The sequence below is a fragment of the Peromyscus maniculatus genome, chromosome 3 (assembly GCF_049852395.1).
Source record: "Peromyscus maniculatus bairdii isolate BWxNUB_F1_BW_parent chromosome 3, HU_Pman_BW_mat_3.1, whole genome shotgun sequence".
Taxonomy (NCBI): Eukaryota; Metazoa; Chordata; class Mammalia; order Rodentia; family Cricetidae; genus Peromyscus; species Peromyscus maniculatus.
In genome coordinates this window covers 85,868,229-85,893,281 of record NC_134854.1, presented here as the reverse complement: position 1 = coordinate 85,893,281, position 25,053 = coordinate 85,868,229, and the positions used below count along the sequence as shown (strand labels likewise).

The window sequence follows — 25,053 nt, the reverse complement described above, 5'->3', positions numbered from 1 at the left end:
TTTAGAATATGCCAAATTCAAATCATAGAACATTCTTCTCTTGATTTTTGCAAATAAAATTTATAGAAACTTATTTATCACCTGAAAGGAATGTATTCATTTCCTCCAGACACCACTCATCTTGAAGAGGAATTTAGACTCTTATAAACAGCCAATCAAAGTTTCAATCTTAAATCTTCCCCTGGTGGTCCTACCTTATTATTATTGTCATTATACAAAAAAGAAACGGAAATGTTTCCAAAGACTTTTTGCACATATTCAGTAGTGTTTTCCCCTCCTTTCTCACAAGAATGATATTTATCATTTAGTGTTATTCTTGATAGTATCTATGAATATTATTTGATATGCATTATTCTTCAACTAAAGATTTAAGGAAAATGAGGACCCTAGAAAGAAAGAAGAGGGAAGAAGTAGGGGGAAGAGGGAGGGAGGAGGGAAGAAGAGGGAAGGAAGAACACATTTGCCACGATGTGTGACTGAGCAGGTGGTCATACTTGGACCATTTCCCATCAGTCATTTTGCAGCCAATGGAGTGAAACTGGTAGCACACGAGCCGTCTTCATTTTGAAATGTTTATTTTTAAATAAATTATAATTACATGATTGTTTGATGCTAAGTAATATACACATGTAACAGTAGTGTAAATTCAGACTTCCAATATACCTTTCCAAAAAAATATAGGATGTGAATCATATTACCTACATGAACATAGGAAGGCACATGATGAAGAAAATGGATCAAATTATGAAATGAATCCTGTTATTAATTTTCTCAAAGTCAGGATTTTATGTAGTTATTTGAAAGACAAATAGACATGTTTTAATATCACATTGTTACAGATTAATTTTAAATTAAAATGCTTAACATACTTAGCATTAATTTTCAAATACACTTTTGGAAATGAATAAATCTCTAGGCTGAACTAATGGAAGTGTTGTTAAAGTAATTTTTATTCTGACATTAAGTCATGCTTAATAATATTAAAATATATTTCCTCTTACATTTATATGCAGGGCATTTGTGAACTCATTGAAAGGACAGAATTAATACAGTTACAGTTAGTACATGGTAGGCAATTAACCTAATTTTGAAGTGCTGTAGATAAATAGGTCCTTTCTTGTTAATGCAGCTATTAGTATCATTTAACACTTGCATAGTACTCACTACCAGTTTTCAATTATCATTTCAATTTACCGTCACAAACACCATCTGAGTTAAACTATTAGTGCTTCAATCTTTCAAGTAACAAAAGTGAATCAGATTAAGTCACTTACCTAATGTTACAAAGAATAATCGGGAGCTTCCCACCCAGGTAGGCCATCTCCAGGTCAGTATAATGCCCTTTAGCCTTCCTGTCTCTCCCTGAACAGTACCTCACTGCTTCAGAACTGTGCATGCACTGTTCTCCTTTAGCATACAGCTAGCTCCAAACTTTCACTGTAAGATTGTTTCATGAGATCCAGACATTTACTGACATTCCAGACAGAACAAGAAAAGAGGATCAGAATGAGGAAGACTCTTTCTATGAATGAAATGTCCTAGAGGCTTTCTGGGGAATGCATGTTGTGGGTAGGCTATCTGTCAGTCATTCAAAGAAGAAGAAGGAGGAGGAGGAGGAGGAGAAGAAAGAAGAAGGAAGAAGAAGAAGAAAGAAAGAAAGAAAGAAAGAAAGAAAGAAAGAAAGAAAGAAAGAAAGAAAGAAAGAAAGAAAGAAAGAAAGAAATGAAAAGATGACTCAGACTGCAGGAAACCAGTAGTCTTTAATTGCATTTCTTCATGTGGAATTACTACTTTAAGATCAATGCAAGTAATGCAAGTCTTTACAGACTTCTGTTTTTACATATACATAGGTATGCATGCATATTTCCTTTTCTTCCATAAATATGGTCTATGTGAGCAGCAAGCATACAGTCAAAACCAGACTCTTGTCTTTGTAAAGACGGCTGAGTTTCAAGCACCCACTGTTTTTATTCTTCATCTTTCAGCATGTAGAAGGATAGCACATAAATATTCAAAAGGTATCTGTTGATTATGAAGGTGCTCTGATTAATTTAATCATTTTCTCCTTGAAGCACTTTTAGAATATTTCATTTTTCATATGCTTATTATGATCAATAGATATTTGGTAATGTATAGCATATCTACATATCTAAATATCAATATTTTCATTATTTCAACACATGTTTTGTCTCTAACAACATCATAGTAACAAGAATATTAGTACTAGTTGGTTTTTGGTGTTCTTCATCTACCTGAAGCGTTCTCTCTCAAGAATATGGCTTCCAGGCTTCTAGCTCCCTTCAGCAAGCTTCATGCCTGCTCTAACATACTATGTTATTTATAGTCCTAGGAAGAGTTTGATTTCCACTAGTTAATATCAGTTTTTCTCTTCCAGCCTAAATTCACATACTGAAAAATACATGTTTCCAGTTTTTAAATGTGTCTTCACTTGGTTAATCCCTCAACTGACAGCAAGTCCCTCATTTCTGTCTCTCACTACTTCACATATGATGCTTATCTCATAATATATCTGTTTTATCTTCTTAATGATAAAAATAGCTTTTAGAGACATGCACTATATTTCTATAATCATATGTTTCACACTATTGCCCACAGTATATTTCTAAAGAAAAGCTCGCCAACTTCTTACATCTCGCAGTCTGGTAGAAATTACTATTTTGATAAAAATCTTAAATTTGATAAAAATTTGACAGGAAGGGCATTAAAGTCTTAGAAAGAAATCCCAGGCCTCATGATTTTTCTGTAGGAGAATGTCAGCTAGGACCTTGACCTTAGTATATTGATATCTAATATATTCAGTTCACCTATCTGGGACTCATCTCAACATATGTGAGCCATCCCACAACTCGGCACTCAAGGGCAAATTTGAAATTCTGAGAAGGCAAAATGCCTGCCTGAGGGGAGAGGTGAACAAAGGATTGGGGTGGCCATGCTACAGTGCTTCATAAAGCTCATCATCTTTATTGCTCTGTAGTTTCTATGTTATCTCTTTATAGTGATTACTTCCCTAATATTTATTCATTTCTCTGTTCTTTGCTATTTGCGTTCATTTGAATTATTACCATATTTTTCTTAACTTGATTTGTCTGTGAGGAATACTCAGACTGAGAAAATAGGAAACATTTATAGACACCAGGGGTATGAATACATAAACAGGTGAGCATATAAGACATTAGAGGCAGTACGAAAATTCAAATCGATTCAATTTATCATAAAGTTAGAGGGAAAGTATGAAATAATAGTTTAAACAAATCCACTTGATTGTTCTGTTTAAAATAGTCATTTATAGGAAAAGGCAATTGTGTTGTCAGGGTTAACAGGCTATGGAAGTAATTCTTAAAAACAAAATAACAAAGAATTGTGGACAGTGGTAGAGTATGGACAAGTGATTGTATTTATGGTCCCCTCTAGGTTTGCAGCCAAATGCTCATCATTAATGCATCATGTGTGAGGTATGGCAGTAAGGAGGGAATCTAAAGAAGTTAGGAGTTTTGGATTAAACGACTTGAAGACTGAATTTGTCATATACTGTAATACCGTAATAGGGAAATATGGAGGCAGACTGGGTTAGAGGGAAAACCTGGATATTCAACTTAGAAGATGTAGTGTTTGAGGTTCCCATTAGATGCATCATGAAAAAGGTTGGGGGAGTATTAGAAAAAAACAAATCCATAGTTCAAGTGATGGGTTTGAGTGAAGAAACATATTTGCAAGTGGTTTGCTTATGAATGATAATGGAATCCATGTGAACAATTAAGTTTTTGAGGAATGCTGGAGTCTCCCCCTCCTCCCTTTCTCTCCCCATTTCCTACCTAACTACATGATTCTTGGAGAAGAGGAGCTCTGCCTTGCATCTTAAAAATTCCTCAGAGTTCCAGTAACAACTTTGGCCTCAATAAATGCATACTAAATGGCAAGTAAGAAGAATATTCTACATCACTTACATACTGTCATATTTCAGACTTTATCCTATAGCATCACAAGCAACTTAAAAATAACAGCACTTCTTCAATGTTCAAGAGATACTGCTGTAACTTCAAGAAAGAGATAATCAGAAATCACTCTTTTGTTGTGTAGATACTTTCTGTTTTCTGATGGGTCACCTCAAAGCTACTTGCAGACAGAGTGTGCACAAGTTATTTCTGCCTGAAGTGTTTGAACTGCATACCTGCATTTCAATAAAATTCAAGCCAGTGGCAAGGAATGAGATTGAGTGCATTTTTGCTTTAATTACAGTGAAAACATCAAAAACTCTAGAATCTTCTTTTTGTCCTTCTATATATTTAGGGTTCTGTACAGAGGAAGGGGATGCAATTCCTCATAAGGGAAAAGAGAATGAGCTCCCAGAGACTGTAAGAAGCCAGTGATTTGGGCCTCTCCCCAGTGATCACTCACCACATCCAATAATGTGGAAAATGTCTGAGCAATCCACTCAAATGACCTCACTGTATGTAAGGAGCCTCTGTAGTCAGTGTGGGTCACTGCCTATCTTGACACAGTTCAGGCTTGGTCAGTTTGTACTTGTATTTAATCAGGGAAATAAACTTAAAGCCTGCCATTATGGAATTATCATTTTTGTTGTTGTTGTTGTTTTTCTGTTTCTCTGTGTAACAGTTCTGGCTGTCCTGAAACTAGCTCTGTAGACCAGGCTGCCCTCCAACTCACAGAGATCCACCTGCCTCTGCCTCCTGAGTGCTGGGATTAAAGGCGTGCACCACCACTGCCTAGTTGAATTTTCAAATTTTAATAAACCTCAAAATCCATGAGACTCAGAACCACAGGCATCTGAAGTGTCATGATGGAAGGGTAGAGTTAATACCAACAGTCATTTAAGAAATGGCTCTATGTCCAAACATCCATTCTGAAAATTAGCATGCAAAACCTAACAAAATTTCCTGAGAAGGAGTCTGTACACTGACTGCTGTAAGGTGAGGGAATATTTCAAAGTGTCCATGTGGATGTTTATACTTCTCTTTATTTTCAAGACCCAGAGGAATAAAAGGTATAAAACCTCTATTACACCAATGGCGTTTCCAAGCAGCAATGCACTGTGCCGCCTTCCACAGGAGGCAAAGTTCTACATGTTTGTAATTTCCAGTGTCACTTCAGCTGTGATTTCACAGAACTTACATCCTAAAGAAAAATGACCGAGCAATCTAAACACTGAACCTCACAATTATGTACCCAGAATCAAAAAATTTCATGGTTGGAATGTCTTTTAAAATTTATGTTGAATATCGCCGCTCACATGTGCCTTCTTTTATGTGCTTGAAGTCATCTTAGTCATTCAATTTTCCTGGATCCCTGGCCTGAGATAGATGAAAGCTGAGGTAATAGATGGCATTTCGATAGAAAACAGCAGATGTCAGGATTTATACATCCCCAGTTATAGGGTTTTCTCATCTGAACTCTGGTCTATAGATCACCTTGCTCTGACTGATGCAGTACTCTGCTAATTTATAACCTTTAGCCTACCAAATCTTTTAATTCCACACATATTGTCCCAAAGTTTTGATTCTCCTTGCCTGTAAGCCATCTTTAAAATCAGAGCCATTCCTAGACAGCATCATTCCCTCTGGCAAATATCCAGTTTGTGGTGTTTAGCTTCAAGTCTTATTATCACCACTTACCTATGCTTGCCATCTCTTACATCACGTGCTTAATGATTCAAGTCCTTTTTCTGATTGAATTGCTCCTTGATGTTTGTAATGTGTGCCAATTAAATATCACCTGCAAATTCAGAAAATTGCTCCTACAACAATCCACTAGAGAATTTGCATCTATATAATTTATCCCTTTAGAGATCTCGCCTGATCCTTTGTGTTCATTAGTGTTAAAGCATCTTCATCAACAACAAATATTTGGAGACATGTTTAGTCTTCTCCTTCTGCACACAGTGTACGCGATCTTCTATGACTATGCTTTAGCTCTATAGGTATCCAGTGGACAGATGTTAATCATTTAATGTTCAGATTTGCAGAACCCCTTACCACATGCATCTTTTGAACTCCTTTCAGGTCTATATCTAGTATACTCTTGGAAACTCAGCCCATTAATATGTGTTTAATCTAACTTAAAAATTAATGACTGACCTGGTCATCTCCTGTGACTAGGTAAGACTTCCTGTGGAGGGACTGGGACATAACATTTGACCTACAGTCTGTCCAGCTTATGGGATAAGGGTGACACAGAAATTGTGGGAGTGGCGAACCAATGGGACCAGCCTTAGACCCATGCCACAAGAGTGAGTCCACTCCTGTCACTGCCTAGAGCATCAGGTCCCCGAGGTTGGATGGCCCATAAATCTAGGATAGAACCAATTACAACTGGAGGGAAAAAATGTCAATGTAATGATGCCTAACAATATTCTGCTATACTAGTATATTGGTGCCTCACCCAATAGTCATGAAAGAGGCTTCATTCAACTGAAGGAAACAGGTGTAGACCCAAAACCAAGCATTAGGTGGAGCTTGGGGAATCCTGTGGAGGAGGGGAAGGAAGGGCTTTAGGAGTCAGGGGACATCTCAAGTAATCTCACAGAATCAGCTAACCTAGGGTCATGGGGGCCCATAGAGACTGAATCAACAACCAGAGAGCCCTCAAGGGACTGACCTGGGCCCTCTGCGTATGCGACAGTTGTGTAGCATGGTTTTCTTGTGGGACTCCACAATGGGAGCAGGGACTGTCTCCGACTCCTTTACTGGCTTTTGGGACCCTTTCCTCCTACTGTGTTGCCTTGGCCAGCCTTACTACCAGGTGGGGTGCTTAGTCTTACTGTAACTTGATATGTCATGTTTTGTTGATATCTATGGGAGGCCTGCTTTTTTCTGAATAGAAATGGAGGAGGAGTGGATTGGGGTAGAGAGGCAGAGGAGAGGAGGGAGGGAGGGACTGAGACTGGGAGGAGAAGGGGACAGGAAACTGTGGTTGGGATATAAAAGAAAGAATGAATGAATAAAAAAGAAAGAATTAACATCTTAGTCACCGATTGATTTAAGGTATCTATATGGAATTTTCTTTTAAAATATCTTGTTTCTATTTCTCTTTCATAAAACACTTTGTTTGCAAAACTACATCACACTTCAGAAGGTTCATCAGCATCCATTGCTGGTCAGTCATGTGCAAGAGAGGAAAATGGGGACAGATTCTGATTTGTTGACTTGACAACGATTTGGTGGATACAGATATTTTCAAGGATGCTGTGCAGTCGGGAAAAGACATGGAAGCGTGTAGGGGTGTGTGTGCTCGCCTTCCACACAGAAACCTCTGGCCTCTTTCCAGCTACTAATTCTTTCTAACACCCAGAAATTCTGGGCATTCTGCCACCACAAACTGGACTTCTTAGGAAACTGTGACGAGGAAGGAGGTTGTTCGTTGTGCCTCCCTGCAGATCAGGGTGACTATGAGGCTTTTAACCCTCGTCTATGCCAAGAGCTATTACAGCCCCTCTTCCCATGTACACGAGGGGGAGAGGGACAGATCAGCACACTGCTGTTCTTTAGCTGTCCCTCACGGGCAAATTTCTTTTTCCTCTACTCCTTATCTTACCCACTAGCCTTGATACAATGCCACCTTGATCTGATGGAATAACTTGGGGGCTTAAATAACAACTCAGTGCATGATCTCCCTTTCATCCAACTCTTCTAATGGTGTTTTCATATGCTCCTTTTAGTTCTAGACATTACCTGCTTGTGTAATGTCTAGATGTCCATCAACAACCCACTCCTAGACAGTTCTGCTAGGGTGCTCATCGTTTATAAGAGAGTCAGTGTCCACAGCCTGTCTTTTGGCCATGCTTTCCCAGTGTGTTTTTATTCTGAGCCATTGTTCTGCTGTTCTGCTGCCGTTGGTACACCTCCTCTACTACTGAGCATGTTTCATTCCCTTTATCTCCTTTGAGTTTTCAAGTCCTAATATCTTAGTAATTATATCTTAGTATATTAACTAATTTCCATCAAATTAGTCTTTCTGTTAATTTGTTGCAGTCATTTTAGTATAGACATCTCTTTAGTTCCCAATATATATATTTTTAAGTCTTATCTTCATCCCAGTGCCTTCCCAGGCCTATCTAAGCTATATTTTTGAATTCTGAATTAAATCACACTTTTCTTGTATGTAAAAGCCTTTTGTAATTTTACCAGCTAAATAATAAAGTCTGAATTTTCTTCCATGACAAATCCATTTTAATAACTAGCACTGTTATTGCCTTTTACACTCCTATTCATCTTGAAGGCCCAGGTCAAATGTTCCTTTTCCATGAAATCTTCCCTCTTCCCAGGCAGGAGCTGATCCCTGGCCTGTGTGTTGCCATGGCACCCTATACCATTTGTCACACGGTGTTTTTGTTGTTTATTTATACTTTTTCTTTATGTAGTATATGGAATATTTAAAATTAAGAATTATATCTGACATCTATTTCTATTATGGTAATCACCTTGCCCAGAATATAACATGCATTCAGAAATGTGTGCAAATGAATGGGTAAATATAGGGCATTCTGATGTACTTGGCATAGAAAGTGAACATAGTTTCAGCCTTCTGCCTTCCACAAGAAAGACTATGGAAATAAGATCTCTATATCTATATCTCCATCTAAATATACATCTGTATATATGCACACACATATATATTTATATCTCATAAACCAGAATTTTCTTTCCTTTCTAAAAAGTCAAATGCTTGCACCTATTTTACATTTTATCACACTTTACATAGTTATCATTCAGCTTCAGCTTGCCTGAGCTGCCCTTAGTTCTCTTCCCAAATTATCAACCCCAGTGAAAATCACATTTTGTCTTCTACGGTTGTCCACACTCCTGCCACAGACTCTGTCTTGTGATATATCTAGACCATATCTTTTCAATGACCCTTTGAAACTCTATAGATACATACATACACATGTATTTAAATTTTTATTATCATTTTATCTTATACAAAAGGGTGTTTTGCTGGCATATGTGTCTGTTTATGATATACATGCTTGATGACCCATGAGGCAAGAGGAGAGTATTAGATCTCCCCAGGACTGGAGTTACAGATGATAGAGATCCTTCATATGTATACTGGAAATCAAATCCAGGTCCTCTGGAAGAGTCACCTCTCCAGAGCCCACCTAAATGTATTTATATCACTACACAAATTCTGACTCCCTTCCTTCAATTAATTGGTGGGAAGGTTAAGCTAGCACTTGGATTCTGGAACCAGACTTACTGGATTCAAAACATGGACTTGCAATGTGGTTATGCGGCCACTTAAAGCCTCTTTACTTTATTTTACTACCTGCAGCACTGAGGTAGCAATTATCCCTTCAGTTGTGAGTGCTAAGTGCTAATAGATACAAAGTGCAGAGGATCGTGGTAGCAAGAGTCAGTTCTATACACATGCCAGTAATTACCATGCAGTCACGGCTACCTTGTAGTTTTGAGTTTTGATGTATGCTAACTGCCAGAGTTGTCACATATGTGAACTGAATTTGTCTTTAAGTCAAGTGATGTTTTATATAATGATATGTACAACAGAAAGCTAACTCTAACTAAAGATTTAACATGAGTTACACCTTATCTTTAGAAAAGCACTAAGCAATCAATCAGATCCCATCTGCCTGCTGTGCTGGTGCATTATTAAATGCCCTACTCCATTGCAATAGATTTCCTTTTGGGTAAATCATGTCCATCATTCTTTCCTTTGGAAAATGTATGTTTATTCTGTTAATTTTCCTCTGCTGTGGTCTTAGAACTTCATTACAGATTTTATAACCTCTTCATACATCTTTAAAGCACTGACACTGACAGTTCTTCGTCCCAGATTCCTCAACATTTTGCAGTCTAATTTTTGTAACTTAATTAATATGCTCATTTTAACTTTTAATTTACTGCCGGTTTCTTTGTATATGTGCAACTATTGATAGTTTCTTTATAATTTCAATAATTATTCTTGCACATAAAAGGGACAGTATTTACTTTGCTTCTTAGTCATTCTCCCTTCTTCCGGCTGGGCAATCTCTTCGTTGGGCAGCACTGCATTTGCTTACTCCGCATGTTCAGCCCTCCCTCCCTTCGTGGTGGATACAGGCAGGCTGTAGCTGTTTGATACCGGGAACACTCTCTTGGACACAGCAGTTCGTGGCCAGAGCCAGTTGTGTACTTAGGCTGAGGTTCTGAATCAGAACTATTGGCAGAAAAAAAGCTAATGTTTATGCTGGGACAGACGAAAGGCTGAAACCTAAGCCTGCAGCTTCTGAAAGTCACCTTGCTTCCAAGAAAGGAGAGACGGCTTGTGAACTGGGACTACACCAAGAACGCAGAGCTGCAAGAGAGGAAGCAACTCCAAGGCTCGATGAGATGTGCCTGGATCTTGTTCCTGGCAGCTTAGCTTTGTGAGCCATTAAATTATCTTTTCACTTTCATTGGATTGTCATTTGCAACCAAAGACACCTAATTAATTTAACTTAGAAAATACAGAAAGGTTATATTTGAGATGAGAATGCCTTTTCAAGCGGTGGGAAGGAGCAAAGATGTGGAGGAGATTGAAGAGAGAAGAGAAATGGGGCAAAGAAAGGCAAAGGGGCAATTTAAATTCCATCTATATGCTGATGAGACTCAAATGTGTGTCCATTCCAGATCCCTTGTCTGAACTCCAGACTCTTACATCAAATTACTTATTTCACTTTCTGTTTGGATGGCTCCAAGGAGACCTATCTACAGCTCTAGAGTCAAACACTGGCTCAGACCCTAGACCTTCCTCTTATTAGCTGTTTGACTTTGATCAAGCTTCTTAAACTCTCTCTCATTGCCTTGTTCATTTTTATCCATATCATACAAAGAGTGGCTGTTTCTATTTTATGGAATAATTAAGGGGATTTCAGGAACCAACACCTATAAAATTTTGACAGATACTGGGCTTCTACTATTCATCTCTAAAATGTTAGCCTTTACTCAATGTTCAAAATACTCTTCTTAGTATTTCCGTCCTTGGGTTCCCCTATCATAGTCAGCATTATTCCTCTCAAGTCAGTTTAAGGGAGGTAGGAGTGACTGAACAGAACATGCTAAATGCCTCAAATAGTAGGGGAAAGGGGCAAAAATATTTAGTCTTGCTGTGAAGATGGACATTTTTTAGACATAAAGTCAATCTTACTAGGCTATGGGTAGTTGGTAGAAAAAATCACTAAGGCATAATCAGGATATTCTTCTCATCTAATGCAGTATGAAGAAACCACTTAACTGGTGCCCATTTCTTAAATACTGAGACTTTAACAATACCCCAATACATAAGAAATCTCAAATTTATCTCTTAACTTAATACTGGATAGTATGATGATCAGGGAGTTAACTTTAAAATGCTTTTTATGTCTGTTTAAAAAAAGCAGGAAAACAGTGAAGAGAGAATTAAAAAATAGAAGTTGCTCTTTGAATATAGTAACCATGAAAGGCTTCTGTGGGCAACCTTTAAGCAGAATCTGAAAACAAATAAGGTAAAAGTATGATTATCTTCAAACAGAGCATTCTGTGAAGACAGATGGATGTATGAGTAGGTTCTTTTAAAGTGAGAAGATTAAAGACCATAGTCTCGAGTATGGTGAATAAGAGAGGCAGAAGAGGTCATAAGGCAAGTTGTTAGGGCAAATTATTCAGAGAAATGTCAAGATTATTTTCCCAAAGATAAGTGAAACAACATGCTATGTCTTTCACCAGAGAGGTGACTATGTCATTCAGACTACTGTATTGATATTTTTCTCTGCAATATTCATAATGGCTATGATATAAAACCAGATTAAATGTTCATCCATAGATGAAAGGATAAAGAAAATGAGGAATATATGCACAATGTAATTTTACTTAGCCATGAAGAAGAATGAAATAATGGTATGATGGAGAAATAATGGCACTTGGAAGAAAATGGATGGAACTGGAGATCTTTATATCAAGGAAAATAAATCAAGTTCAGAAAGTAATTTTTTCTAATATCCAGAGATTAGATTTAGATTTATGCCAGTAAGTTGGCTCAATGCATAAGACATTTGCAACCGAGTTTGACATCCTGAGTTCAATCTCCAGGACCCATGCATCATAAGGAATAAATTGAGCTCCAAAAGTTAGTTGTCCTTTGACCTCTTTACATGTGCTATGGCACATATGCACTACCACCCCACCACTCTCTTACACATACACAAATAAATAAAAAAGTATAAAAAAGAAATTAGATTTGTATACATATATGGAGATACATAGGATTCAAAATAGAAGAGAAATTGTGAGGGGAGAGACTGAGATCTAATGGAAAGGTGGAAAAATGGAGAAAGTAAGGAAGAGAAAGAAAGACAAATATTACAGACTTTTTCCTGTAAGCAGAATCTAGATTTGGCTTTACAAACACACACACACACACACACACACACACACACACACACACACACACACACACACATTCCAAGAAAGCAGAAATAGACTATTTGGGGGAAAGAAAGAGAAGCAGTGAGATTATGTATGTATGTATATATGCATGTATGTATGTAAATTAGGAAGCAAGTGATGAATGAGAAGAAGGAAAGTAATTGAACTTCTGTATGTGCAGCATAAATAATGGCAGCTAGAGCAAAGTACAAGTGAATCTAAGGAAGATAATGGTAGCAAAAGACATCTTTTTCTACTGCTGTGGTTGGATAGATAAGATGAAAAGCTTTGCCTTTGATCTTCCACCTCCTGATCTGACCTATTAGCAAACTGTCAATCAACTTGCAAAATGTATGTTGAATTTATTATAGTTTTAAGCACAGCACCTGGGGAAGGTTTTATTAATCTATCAGCATTGGCTAATGAGACCAACTTTACTTTCCTTCCTTGTGCATTCCTGGATTGATTTTTCTGCTTAATCTTTATAGTGACTGTTTCCCAAATAAGTGTACATATGATTTAGAGAGGCCTTAAAGATTCTCATAAGCTAAAATGGTAGTAAGTTCATCACTGGTAACCATAGCTATTATCTGTTTCAAATCAAAGTGATTGAGTTGCCATTAGAATAGCAGAATAAATAAAAAGGATTTTGAGGTGGAAGACTAAGAAAAGAAAGGGTTGATATTTTTCTGATTATCTTAGTATTTTTAAGATATGATGAGCTTTAATATCTGAATCCATCCCAGATGAACAATGGACCTCTCTTTAAGATTTGAAAAGCATGGAAAACCACAGGTCCATCCTCAGCACCAATGACCTCCCAATTCCCTTGATAATTAGTTCACTCTTTCACTATTCCCCAGGACTAATTTTATTTATTTATTTATTTATTTATTTATTTATTTATTTATTTATTTATTTATTTTTTTATTTATTTATATTTTGAGATAGGATCTCACTGTGTAGCTTCATATGATCTAGAACAGGCTGACTTTTAACTCACAGAGATCTTCCTGCCTTTGCCTCCTGAGTTCTGGGATCAAAGGTGTGTCTCACCTCGGCCTCCTCCAGACTCTAATATAACAATTGTCCCGTCACTGTCAGCACACTGCATGACTTATTTTTGTGAAGAAATTTGAAGCACTGTGATCTTCTTCAACCTCTCAACTTCTTACCTGTGTATTTCAGCCACATACTGATCATAACATTTCAGTATGAAAGCAACAACTTTCCCTCACCAAAACCATTTCTCAAACTCTTTTCTAATGACCCTGGGACATTTATCACAGATTTTCTTCTTCTTCTTCTTCTTCTTCTTCTTCTTCTTCTTCTTCTTCTTCTTCTTCTTCTTCTTCTTCTTCTTCTTCTTCTTCTTCTTCTTTCTTCTCCTTCTCCTTCTCCTCCTCCTCCTCCTCCTCCTCCTCCTCCTCCTCCTCCTCCTCCTCCTCCTCCTCCTCCTCCTCCTTCTCTTCTCCTTCTTTTTTGTTTTGTTTTGTTTTGTTTTTCAAGACAGGGTTTCTCTGTGTAGCTTTGGTGCCTGTCCTGGAACTTGATTTGGAGACCAGGCTGGCCTAGGAACTCACAGAGATCCGCCTGCCTCTGCTTCCCGAGTGCTGGGATTAAAGGCGTGTGCCACCACCGCCCGGCACATTCACTTCTTTTTATATGTTAAATTCCTCTTTCTTTTTCCCTCTTGGCTTATAATCATGTTAAATTCTCTATATATCTAAAAGCAAACAAAATTGGCAAAAGCAGTTATCCTTGCATTCTCTTTTCTTCTTGTGTGTCCTCTTGAGCATTTGTGTGTGTGTGTGTGTGTGTGTGTGTGTGTGTGTGTGTGTGTGTGTGTCTGTCTGTCTGTCTGTCTGTCTGTAAAAGTTCCCTCCACATTTTCCCAGTCTTGAGCAGTCTACCTCTCTCTTCACGCCACTTCTTGAAGAAGTAGACAGATACTGGAGGGGGATCATCTGTTGGGAATGGGTACTGCAGCAGGTTAGGATGACTGTTACACACATAGTCACTGAGGATCCATCTCAATTCACAAACCATTGGGAAAGGAAGTTCTAACAGAATGCTAACCACTAATGTGTCAAAGGATAGAGATTGATGCAGAAGATAATGCCAGATGAGGCAAAAAATATACTTATAAACTTCCCTCAAATGACTGATCCCAATAACTACCTATATTAGAAAATCCTAGAAAAACCAACAGAATAGACAGGAATAAAGCCAAAAGACAGAACGAAGACAGCAGTTGTAGTTTCCTGTTGTAGGATAGCCTCACATTTAAACTGTATTTTGCTATCCAGTTTTCTCTTCACAATGTTCATTAAATAGCACTGGGTGAGTCTCTTCCACTAAATACCACAATCAAATATTTTCCATCAAACTTCTTCATATGAAGACAGCTTTCATTGCTCATAGCTGAAGTTTTGGGAATGAGATAAATGAATTCTTACCTTAAAAACAAGTTCTCCTACCAATCCATTCCAAGTCCCATCTTCCTGTGGGCTTCCATATTTGTGGTCCGGTGCAACATAAATTTCATAGTTAAAACCCAGGTAGTTAGATAGGGCATCCAAAACATCAATGGAGAAGCCTTGGTATTTCTTCGGTTTTCCCAAGACATTTTCAGAGACCATTACAAAAGGCTCCTCCTACATGGAAGAAAAACCTTGATGTCAATCAACATTGCTCCCTAAAAACAAGAGTTCATTCTTGAAAGAGTCTAGCTGACAAGGTCTCAATATCATTTCATGCTTTGAAAAAAATTAACTCAGGAATATGGTTCATACATTATTGATGCATCATGTTATTGAACTGTGCTTAATCACCCAGTGTCTTGTCATCTTTTATTCCATCATTGTCAGATCAAAACTGAGATGAATATAACTAAACTTTCCATGAGTGTGATTTCCAGTTTCTTGCTGTATGGGGACAACTTAAGATTCATCAACAATGTAATTGATTTTTAAGAAGCTATGGTTTTACTGTCTCAATTAGATATTTTGTCTACCTATGTAAAAATAGATAAGAAATGTTGGCTCATGCATATCAGAAAATAGCAAATATTCAAAAGATAATATAGTTTACATAAAATTTAGAATATCACCCATACTAGAAGTTATTTGGCAGGTAGTTTTATTACTTTGATATAAACATATTTCATTACAAAAGCAGCTCTGGTACTATGACTAGTATTTTTAAAAAATTATCCTTTTGATGAACTAATTTAGCAAATTTTGACAATCTGGTTTCATACCTTATATCTTTCATCTTTTTGCAAGTTTTTTTTTTAAATTATTTAATTTGGTACAGTTCACATGTATCCCAGGATGACCTTGAATTTATTGTCTTCCTGGTTCACCTCCAAAGTGCTGGGGTTAAAGGTATGAGCCACTGCTCCCAGGCTGTGAGGTGCTAGGGACTCAACCTATGGCCTCAGGCCTGCTGCAAAAGTACCCTTTCCTAAGTCTCTGCTCTTGGTGAGGCTAACACCTAGGCTGCTTTTGCTTTAGAACAAGTGCTAAGAGTGCAGTTGTTTGGAAACATGTGAGCAGATGACAGAAAATTCAATAGTTCATTACTTGATTTCCTAAACTTTTGCAGAAATAATTCAGACACATTAATATTTAATGGCAAATACTTAATATTTACCACTGTTAGTAGTCCATGCAATACTTGGGGCAGACCAAAATATTTCCTTGGGTGGAAATATATAAAGATTTCTTCTTTGAATTGTGTTTCCATAGAGACACACAAATTAGCCATCTTTGGTATGCACAATAAGATTATGCTTTTGGCCTTTTTGTTGTTGTTGTTGTTTATAAGTGTACACCCTGTACATTGCTGCCCCTATTTTAGGATACTTTCCATCATCAGCCTCAGTTGTTCTCCCCAAAAATTACCCCGAGAAAAATGTTTTCATTATCAGGGTCAAAAAGCTGCATTTACTGTCAGTAACGCCTTTTAAAATGTTGAAAATGATATAAGCAGCTATTGTGTACACAGAAAATCAGCACACTAACTTTGATGTTCCCGAACAACATGGATACGTCAGCATTTGTGCTGCCTTTGCCAACATGGTTTCTGAGATTGCCCATGTTTTCTCCTTTAAGTTTATTTGCTTATCTATCTATCTATCTATCTATCTATCTATCTATCTATCTATCTACAATATGTTGTCTTAGTGTCAAATCAATCAGTAAACAGACAGTAAGAGTGAACAGCTGTTAAATGTACCCACTAGTTTTCATATAGTTATAACTCTCCCCAACATTTTAGTGCTACTAAGAAATAGATGCAATCTGTAGCTCTCTATGATGCTCAGTGAGGCTATATGACTAATTCCAGCTAATGCACTATAAACCATGTGATATGTATAAACCTAGTTCTTGTTGTCTTTCTTGTAACTTTCTCGCTGAAGTGAACATAAATGGCTGATGCCCTGGTAATGAATCCACACACCACAGAACAATCAGACAGAGGGGGTGTGTCTCTGACATGTGAGCTGCTGTACCAGACTAGGATTGTCTTTCTTGGGTTACATAATGCATTCAAAAATATATATAAATTTTAGTCCTTTTTGTTGAAATACTATTTTTTCCCATTATGGTAGTAATTCATCTTTTTTTTCTTTATTAAGAAATTTTCTACTCATTCCACATACTATCCACAGATACCCCCTCCTCCCTCCTCCCACTCCCCAGCCCTCTTTCCCAAGCCACCTCGAATCCCCATATCCCTCAAATCGAGGACTCCCATTTGGGAGTCAGCAGAGCTCAGCACACTGAGCCTAGGCAGGTCCAAGCCCCTTCCCACTGCACCAAGGCTGTATTTCATCTTAATGATGAATGATTTTTTATTAGACCAGTAGATAAAACCTTCTGATAATGAATCATACTTTGTCATATTACTAACTTACTTACTCTTAATGGTATCATAGGATAAATGAATGAAAAGTATTAATTTCATCTGCTAATGTTACATGTAAAGTACAATTCAATCTTGATAGAAAATTTTGTATATATTTTCAAGTTCATAGGAAAACTTCCTAGGCCTGTGAAATAGCTCGGTCGGTAATGACACTTGCCACTAAGCCTAATAACCCAAGTTCCACCTTTAGGACACACATGGTGGAAGGAGGAGGCAACTCCCACGAGTTTTCCTCTGACTTCCTCACTAGTGTTGTGGAGTGTACATTACCCTCCCTCCTCGCCACAATAGAAATAAATACAGATAATGAAAATAAAATACAACTTCCGACCAATTGTTAAAGCTTGAACACTTTTTGTTTGGGTTTGGCACAGAACAAAAGACTAGCCAGTGACTTCATTTGGCCAATATTCTGAAGTAGCTAGTAAGGTTGTGAGAAGCAGAAATGAATATAAGAATTGTAAATAAATATCAAATTTACACACACACACACACACACACACACACACACACACACACACATATATATATATATATATATATATATATATATATATATATATATATATATATATATGATCGAAGTCCAATAATTAATAAGGCCTGGCATACCTATATCATGTTTAAAGGGATGCTGAAAAACTGAACTTATTTCATTTACAACTTGTTCAAGTGTAGGTTATGAACATAGAAAAATTATTCATGAAAGACAGTGCCTGACTCTCTTACCAAAAATTTGGCCCTCAGCATTCTCTGTTTTCAGGGATAGTCTCTAGTTCATAACATAAAAACCATTTAGGTGAAGCAGTAATGTAATTACCAGAAAATGGAATAAATTTTTACATTACTGGGTTCTCAGACTGTGTGAAGTCCCACCCTGAACTTGAATTAGAGACTTCTAGAGCTAGTACTATCTCCTACCTGTCCCCTTACCAAGTTCCTCATTTACCACACAGACCTGGGTCTTTGCTGAGTCTGAACCTGCAGTCTGCATTAGAATTCCAGTAGGAACTCCCAGAGCCAGTCCACTGGCCTGCTTGCCTAACAGCCACTACCCTGCCCCTCTCCCCTGCAGGGCCCAGCCTAGTTAGAGACACCTAGAGCTAGTCCCTCACCCTTGCTTGTCCACCATCTTATCCATGTGCCAACCTGGGACCATGGGAAGCCCCATCCACAACCCCAGTGGCCCAAGGATTGAAAAATAAGCAACATTCTGCTGATCTAAAAACTTACAGGTTGGAATAATACCAACCAAAGACATAAACAACTACATACACACACACAGACACACACACACACAGACACACACACACACACACACACACACACACACACACATACACAAATGTGAGAATAGATGTCCATATCAAAAAATACCACAAATGGCCTGACGACAGAAGCCTGGATCACACCACAAAACCAAAAACAACAGGAACAATAAAAACAACAGGAACAATAGAAATAAAGTGTTTCTTCCAGAAACAAGCACTGCCATGCTAGTTTTCCTGAAAAAAGAAAAGCAGCTTAGCTGGTGCACAAAACACTAATTTCAAAATAGCAATTATAAATATACACAAGGAGCTCAAAAAGTATGTGAATAAATGCCTCAATGAAACAAATAAGCCACAGAGTTGAAAGAAATAACAAAAACACTTCAATATATGAAAATGGAGTTCAATAAAAAGATAGATTCTCTGAAGGAAAGCTAGACTGGAGTAAAATTGGAAATGAGTGAAAACCTCAGGAATTTAAAAAAGGAAAACCAAGAGGAAAGCAATAGATTGAATTAAGTGGAAGACAGAATGTCAGGTCACAGAGATAAGGTAGAAAAAAAACCGGATCAATCAATAAATGAAAATTTTAAATCAACATTGTTAGGAACAACAAATTTAGGAACAGAGCATCCAGGTACTTTGAAACTCTATAACAAAGACTAAATCTATAAATAATAGATATAAATAAAGGAGAAACCCAGATCAAAGTCACTGAAAATATTTCAAGAAACCATTGAAGAAAACATTGTGAGTCTAAAGAAAGAGATGCCCTATCAAAGTGCAAGAAGCACACTGAACTCTAAATAGGACCAGAAAAGAATACCACAGAACAAATAACAATAAAAATACAGAACAATGAACAGATATTGAAATCTGTAAAAAAGAGGAAGACTAAATGACATACAAAGAGAAGTCCTTCAAAATAACACCTGACTTTTCAAGAGACTTTAAAAGTCAGCAGGGCCTGGACTGACGTTTTACAAATTCTTTAAGACCACAGGTGTCAGACCATATTGCTATACCCAACAAAACTATCAATTGTTATAGGAAGAGAAAGGGAAACTTTCCATAATAAAAACAATTTTGAGGAATTTATGAGACCTCAGACTGCTTGACAGAGGATACTAGGAGATATTTCAGTCTGAAAGAAGATTAAGCACACCCAAAATGGCACAGGGAATAACTGACCTCAGTTGGCCAAAAGAGGTCTAAAAAAACCACCACAATAACAAAAGAACAAGAATTAATAAGCATTGTTTAATAATTACTCTCAGTATTAATGGTCTCATTTTTCCAATAAAAAGAGAATGACATATCAAATTAATTACTAAACAGAGTCCATCCTTTATTGTGCATCCAATAAACACACCTCAACTTCAAGGACAGATTTTTATCTTAGGGTAAAAGACGCAGTAAAAAGGGGATTAGCAAAAAGAAACAAGCAGGTATAGCTGTTTTAATGTTTGAAACATAGCCTTCAAAACTAGTCAGAAGAGGTAAGAAAGGATGTGTCAAACTCATTAAAGGAAAAATTAATCAAGAAAATATTACAAGTAAATATTTTCACAACAAACCCATAGACAACCAATTTTATAAAAGAAACACTATTATAGATACAAAGTCACAGTGAAAATGTAAAGATAAATGACATCATAAGTCAAATGGACCGAACAGATTTACAGACCATTCCACTCAAACACTAAAGAATATACTTTTTCCTCAGTAGCCTATGAAATGTTCTCCCAAATTAATCACATATTAGGACACAAAGCAAGTCTCAATAAATGTATGAAAACTGAAATAACATCCTGAATACTATCTTACCACATAGGAATAAATCTGGATATTGACAGTTAGCAGAAAGTCCACAAATTCATGCAGACTAAACAGCAAGCTACTAAATGAAAACTGGGTCAAGAAAGAAATCAAGAAGGAAATTAAAAATTCCCCTGAAGTAGCAGAAAATAAAAACACAGCATACCAAAATCTTTGAGACAAAAAGAAGGAAGTTTGAACAGTAAAGTTAATAGTACTAAGGGTGTACATCAAGAAATTGCAGTGATTTCATATTAATAACTTAATAATGCACCTGAAAGCTTTAAAAGCAAGAACAAATAACACTAAGAACAGATGGGAAGAAATAATCAAAACTCAAAACTGAAGTTAATGAAATCAAAATGAAAAAAATACAAAGAATCAATGAATGCAGAGTTGGTTCTTTAAAAAATTATTAAGATTAAGTAAGCTTTTAACCAAATTAGCTTAAGGAAAGATGGGGATATCCAAATTAATGATATTGGAAATGAAGAGAAACATTACAAAGGATACCTAGGAAATTGAGAGAATCTAAAGTCTTACTTTTTAAGTCTATCTTCTACCAAACTGGAAAGTCTAAAAATATGAATAAATAAATAAGCAAATAAATAAATAAATCTCTAGATATATATGACCTATCAAAGTTAAATGAAGATGAAGTAAATAATTTAAGTAGACTCACAGCATCTAATGAGATAGAAGCAGTAAATAAGTATCTCCCAACTAATAAAAGCCTAGGGCAAAATGGACTCAGTGCACAATTCCACTGGACTTTCAAAAAGAAGCTAACAACAATACTCCTCAAATTATTCCGTAAAAGAAAAACTGAAAGAACATTTCTAAATTATTTTTTTCTAAAATCAGTCTTCACTGATACTGAAATCAGACATAAAAACTCAACAAAAATCAAATTATTAGCCAATATCTCTGATGAACATAGAAACAAACATACAAAAAACAAAACAACAAACACACCATCTCGAAACAATATTACAAACTAAAGAATACATAGAAAAGATTATCCAACATTACTAAGAAATCCCAGAAATGGAATTGGCTTTATCCCTGAAATACAGTAATGGTTCAACATAAATAAATCAATAAACAGAATCTCCTTCATAAAGAGTCTGAAAGAAAAAAACCATGAATGTCCCACTAGATGCAGAAAAAAAGCCCTTTACAAAAATCATGGTGAAATTCCTAGAAAGACTGGGGATACAGGAGATATATTTGAACATACTAAATTCAACTTAAAATAAATCCACAGCCAACATAGAGTAAATGGAGGAAAACTGAGCATTTCTACTAAAACCAGGAATAAGAAAAAGATGTCAACTCTTGTCCTTCCCATTCAATACAGTACAAGAAGTCTTAGGTAAGCTGGGCGGTGGTGGCACACGCCTTTAATCCCAGCACTCAGGAGATAGAGCCAGGCAGATCTCTGTGAGTTCAAGGCCAGCCTGGGCTACCAAGTGAGTCCCAGGAAAGATGCAAAGCCACTCAGAGAAACCCTGTCTCGGGGAAAAAAAAAAAAAAAAAAAAGAAGTCTTAGGTAGACCAACAGGACAACTGAAGGAGATCAAGGAGACACAAACAGGAAATAAAAAAGCCCAGGTGTCTTTACTGGCAAATGATATGATTTTGTACATAAAAGACACTAAAGACTCCATTAAGAAACTTCTACAGCTGACAAATACATACCTAACACACAAGAATCAGTAGACATTCTATATACAAATTACAAACATACCAAAAAAGATATCAAGGAAACAGTGCCTTATACAGTAGACTCAAAAATCAAAATAAACAGGTCTTGGAATAAATCTAATTAAGAATGTGAAAGATTTAAACAGCAAAAACTTTCTGTTCTTGTAGTGGGTAGGCATTCCAGCTTTGGTCTGGAAGTTCCAACCCCCATTAAAGCTTCGGTAACTATCATGCCTACAAGGCGGGGCCAAGAGAGGGCCCTGAAGACCCAAGATCCAGATGCCCTGCCTTCTCTTAGTTTCCTGGACCCTGGACTCTGGAGGTGGACCAAGCAGAGTTCTCCAGAGAACACTACTGGACTGTGCTACGTCCTTCCCAGACCCTGTGACCTACCTATCCCTTCATTTGTAAGTTACGCCATTAAATAAACCTCCCTTTTAACTTCATGGAGAGGCCTTAATAATTTCACCAATATGTTCTCACACAATATTATCTGAAAACAATTTCCCCTCCCTCTACTCCTATCAGTTTCTTGCTCCCTCCTCTCCTAGCTGGATCCACTCCCTTTCTATCTCTCATTAGAAAAGAACAGGACCCTAAGAGATAACAACAAGCCATAACAAAATAAACCATAATAAGATAAAACAAAACCTATCAAATCAAAGTCAGGCAAGTAAAACAAAAAGAAAAATAAAAAAGCCCCAAGAGAAGGCACATGAATCAGAGACTCACTCATTTACATATTCAGGAGTCTCATAAAAGTACTAGCTGAAAGCTATAGTATGTGTACAGAGGATCTGGTGCAGACCCATGTAGGCCCTCTACTGCTTCAGACTCTGTGAATTCATATGAGGTTGGCTCAGTTGTTTTAGAACAATGGTGTCAAACTTCCTAATGCTGTGATTCTTTAATAGAGTTCCTCATGGTGTGGTAACACCAACCATAAAATTATTTGGTTGATCCTTCTTAAATGCAACTTGCTACTGTTATGAATTGTAATGTAAATCTCTGATATGCAGAATATTTTATATGTGACCCCCCCCAAAGGATTGGCAACCCACAGGTTGAGAGCTTCTAGTTTAGAAGTTATTTTTCTCCTGGTGCCCCTCATCCCCTCTGTCTCCCTACTCTTTCTGCCTCCACTTCCAAAGGGTTCCCAGAGCCCTGAGGGGAGGGATTTCATGGAGATATTTCATTTAGCTGTGTTTTCAAAACTCTCTCTCTCTCTTTCTCTCTCCTCTCTTTCCCTCTCCCTCTTCCCCTCCCCGTCTCCTCTCTCTCCCTCTCTCCCTCCCTCTCTCCCTCTCTCTCTCTCTCTCTCTCTCTCTCTCTCTCTCTCTCTCTCTCTCTCTCTCTCTCTCTGATGGCTGGATGTGGGTCTTTGTATTTACTCCCATCCATTAGTGAAGGAAGCCTCTCTGATGGCGATTGAATAAGTCTCTTATCTATGAGTATAATAGAATATCATTAAAAGACATTTTATTGTTACTTTAAAAAAAGTAGTATTTGGTTTTTACTCTAGGTCTCTGAACTATCTATACTCCTCTTCTTACTCAATCAATGTCGGGTATGGGTTCTCTATCATGGAGTGGGCTTTAAATCAAATCAGACATCAGTTGGTTATGCCCACAAGGTTTGGGCCACCATTACCCTAGTATATTTTGCAGGCAGGACAGATTGTAGATAAAAGATTTTGTGGTTGGGCTGGTGTTTACTGTTCTCCTTTGTAGCCTTCAGAGTACCTTTCTGTGTCACAGATACTAGAATATAGGAGTGAAAGGTTCTATACAGGCACTAGCTCAATCTCTCCAAGCTCAATGATTTGTGTGTGTGTTGTCTTCAGCAACGGGGCCTTACTGCAGTTTTTGGAGAACTACCTATCTTGGTAACAGCCTGGGCTGTTTGGGAATTTCCCAGTGTATTGGTATACTTTCTTACAATGGTAATTTCTTCTTATAAGTGACTTTAATTCCACTTTTAAAGTAAATACCTATACAAATAGATCTATTTCACAAATGTGTTTTCAAAATCTGTTGCTAGTAGTGGCAACCAGAATTGATTAAAAGTACTGAATAGAAACAGTTATACCAAGATCCTTTTAAGGAGAGTTGATGAATTATTGATGAACAGGCCTTTTAGATTTTATACCCTAAATAAACCTTTATTACATCCTATCATTCCTTATCCAGATCAATGTTTTAAAAGCTTTATTCTTAAGCTCCATTACGGATTTGGATCACTATTCATAAATTCTAACTCAGGGCAGTTGTTCTCTGTAAGGACAAGGAGTCAATATACCAGCGAGGTAAGCACAAGCAGTGAAAATAGAGTGAAGCTCCAGAAGCTATAATAAAGGAGACGTTTGTGCTCTGCTGTGGCAATACCTAGCTTGATTGAATCATTTTTACATATGCACCTATTTCCAAAATTATTCACTCATTGACATATCCATTTAATATCCATTGATCAGATAGTGCTTAAATCTTATACTTAACAGAGTGGGCTGATGTAAGAAGTCATGCAAGAACTGTGGCCAGGAGAGGGATGAATGCTCAATGCCATGAAGATGCAAAGAATGCCAAGCAGAACTGGTGCCGTGAAAGCAATGAAGGAAGAAGGTGGGGACTGCTAAAGGAGAGTAATTATGGTTTGGGGGTTAACAGTTACCCTTTTCTGATAGACAAGAAAACAAAAATGAAGAGCATTAGCTCAAAGCCACACAGCAGGGTATAGAAAAGGGGACATCAAAACCTGTTTTGTCTTTCTCAAATTCACCTGTCTGGGATTTCATTTTTTGCAATGCTTTGCTCAAAAGCCTCGGTTATACATTTACATAAAATTTTAACACAATTTAAAATAGTATCATAGTAACAGTGCCTCTAGATGCCAAAGAGGAGAAAAACAAGACA

At 37.1% G+C, this 25,053-nt stretch overlaps 1 protein-coding gene across 2 annotated transcripts in view; it reads right to left on the bottom strand.

Moving 5' to 3' along the window:
* Window positions 1–25,053, bottom strand: part of Grid2 (glutamate ionotropic receptor delta type subunit 2) — a 1,417,491-nt gene that overhangs the window by 327,274 nt on the left and 1,065,164 nt on the right. For both annotated transcript variants that reach the window (XM_042273420.2, XM_042273418.2), the window contains exon 10: window positions 14,873–15,070. In XM_042273420.2, the coding sequence (XP_042129354.1) occupies window positions 14,873–15,070 (198 nt within the window). The remainder of the gene's footprint in view (window positions 1–14,872; window positions 15,071–25,053) is intronic.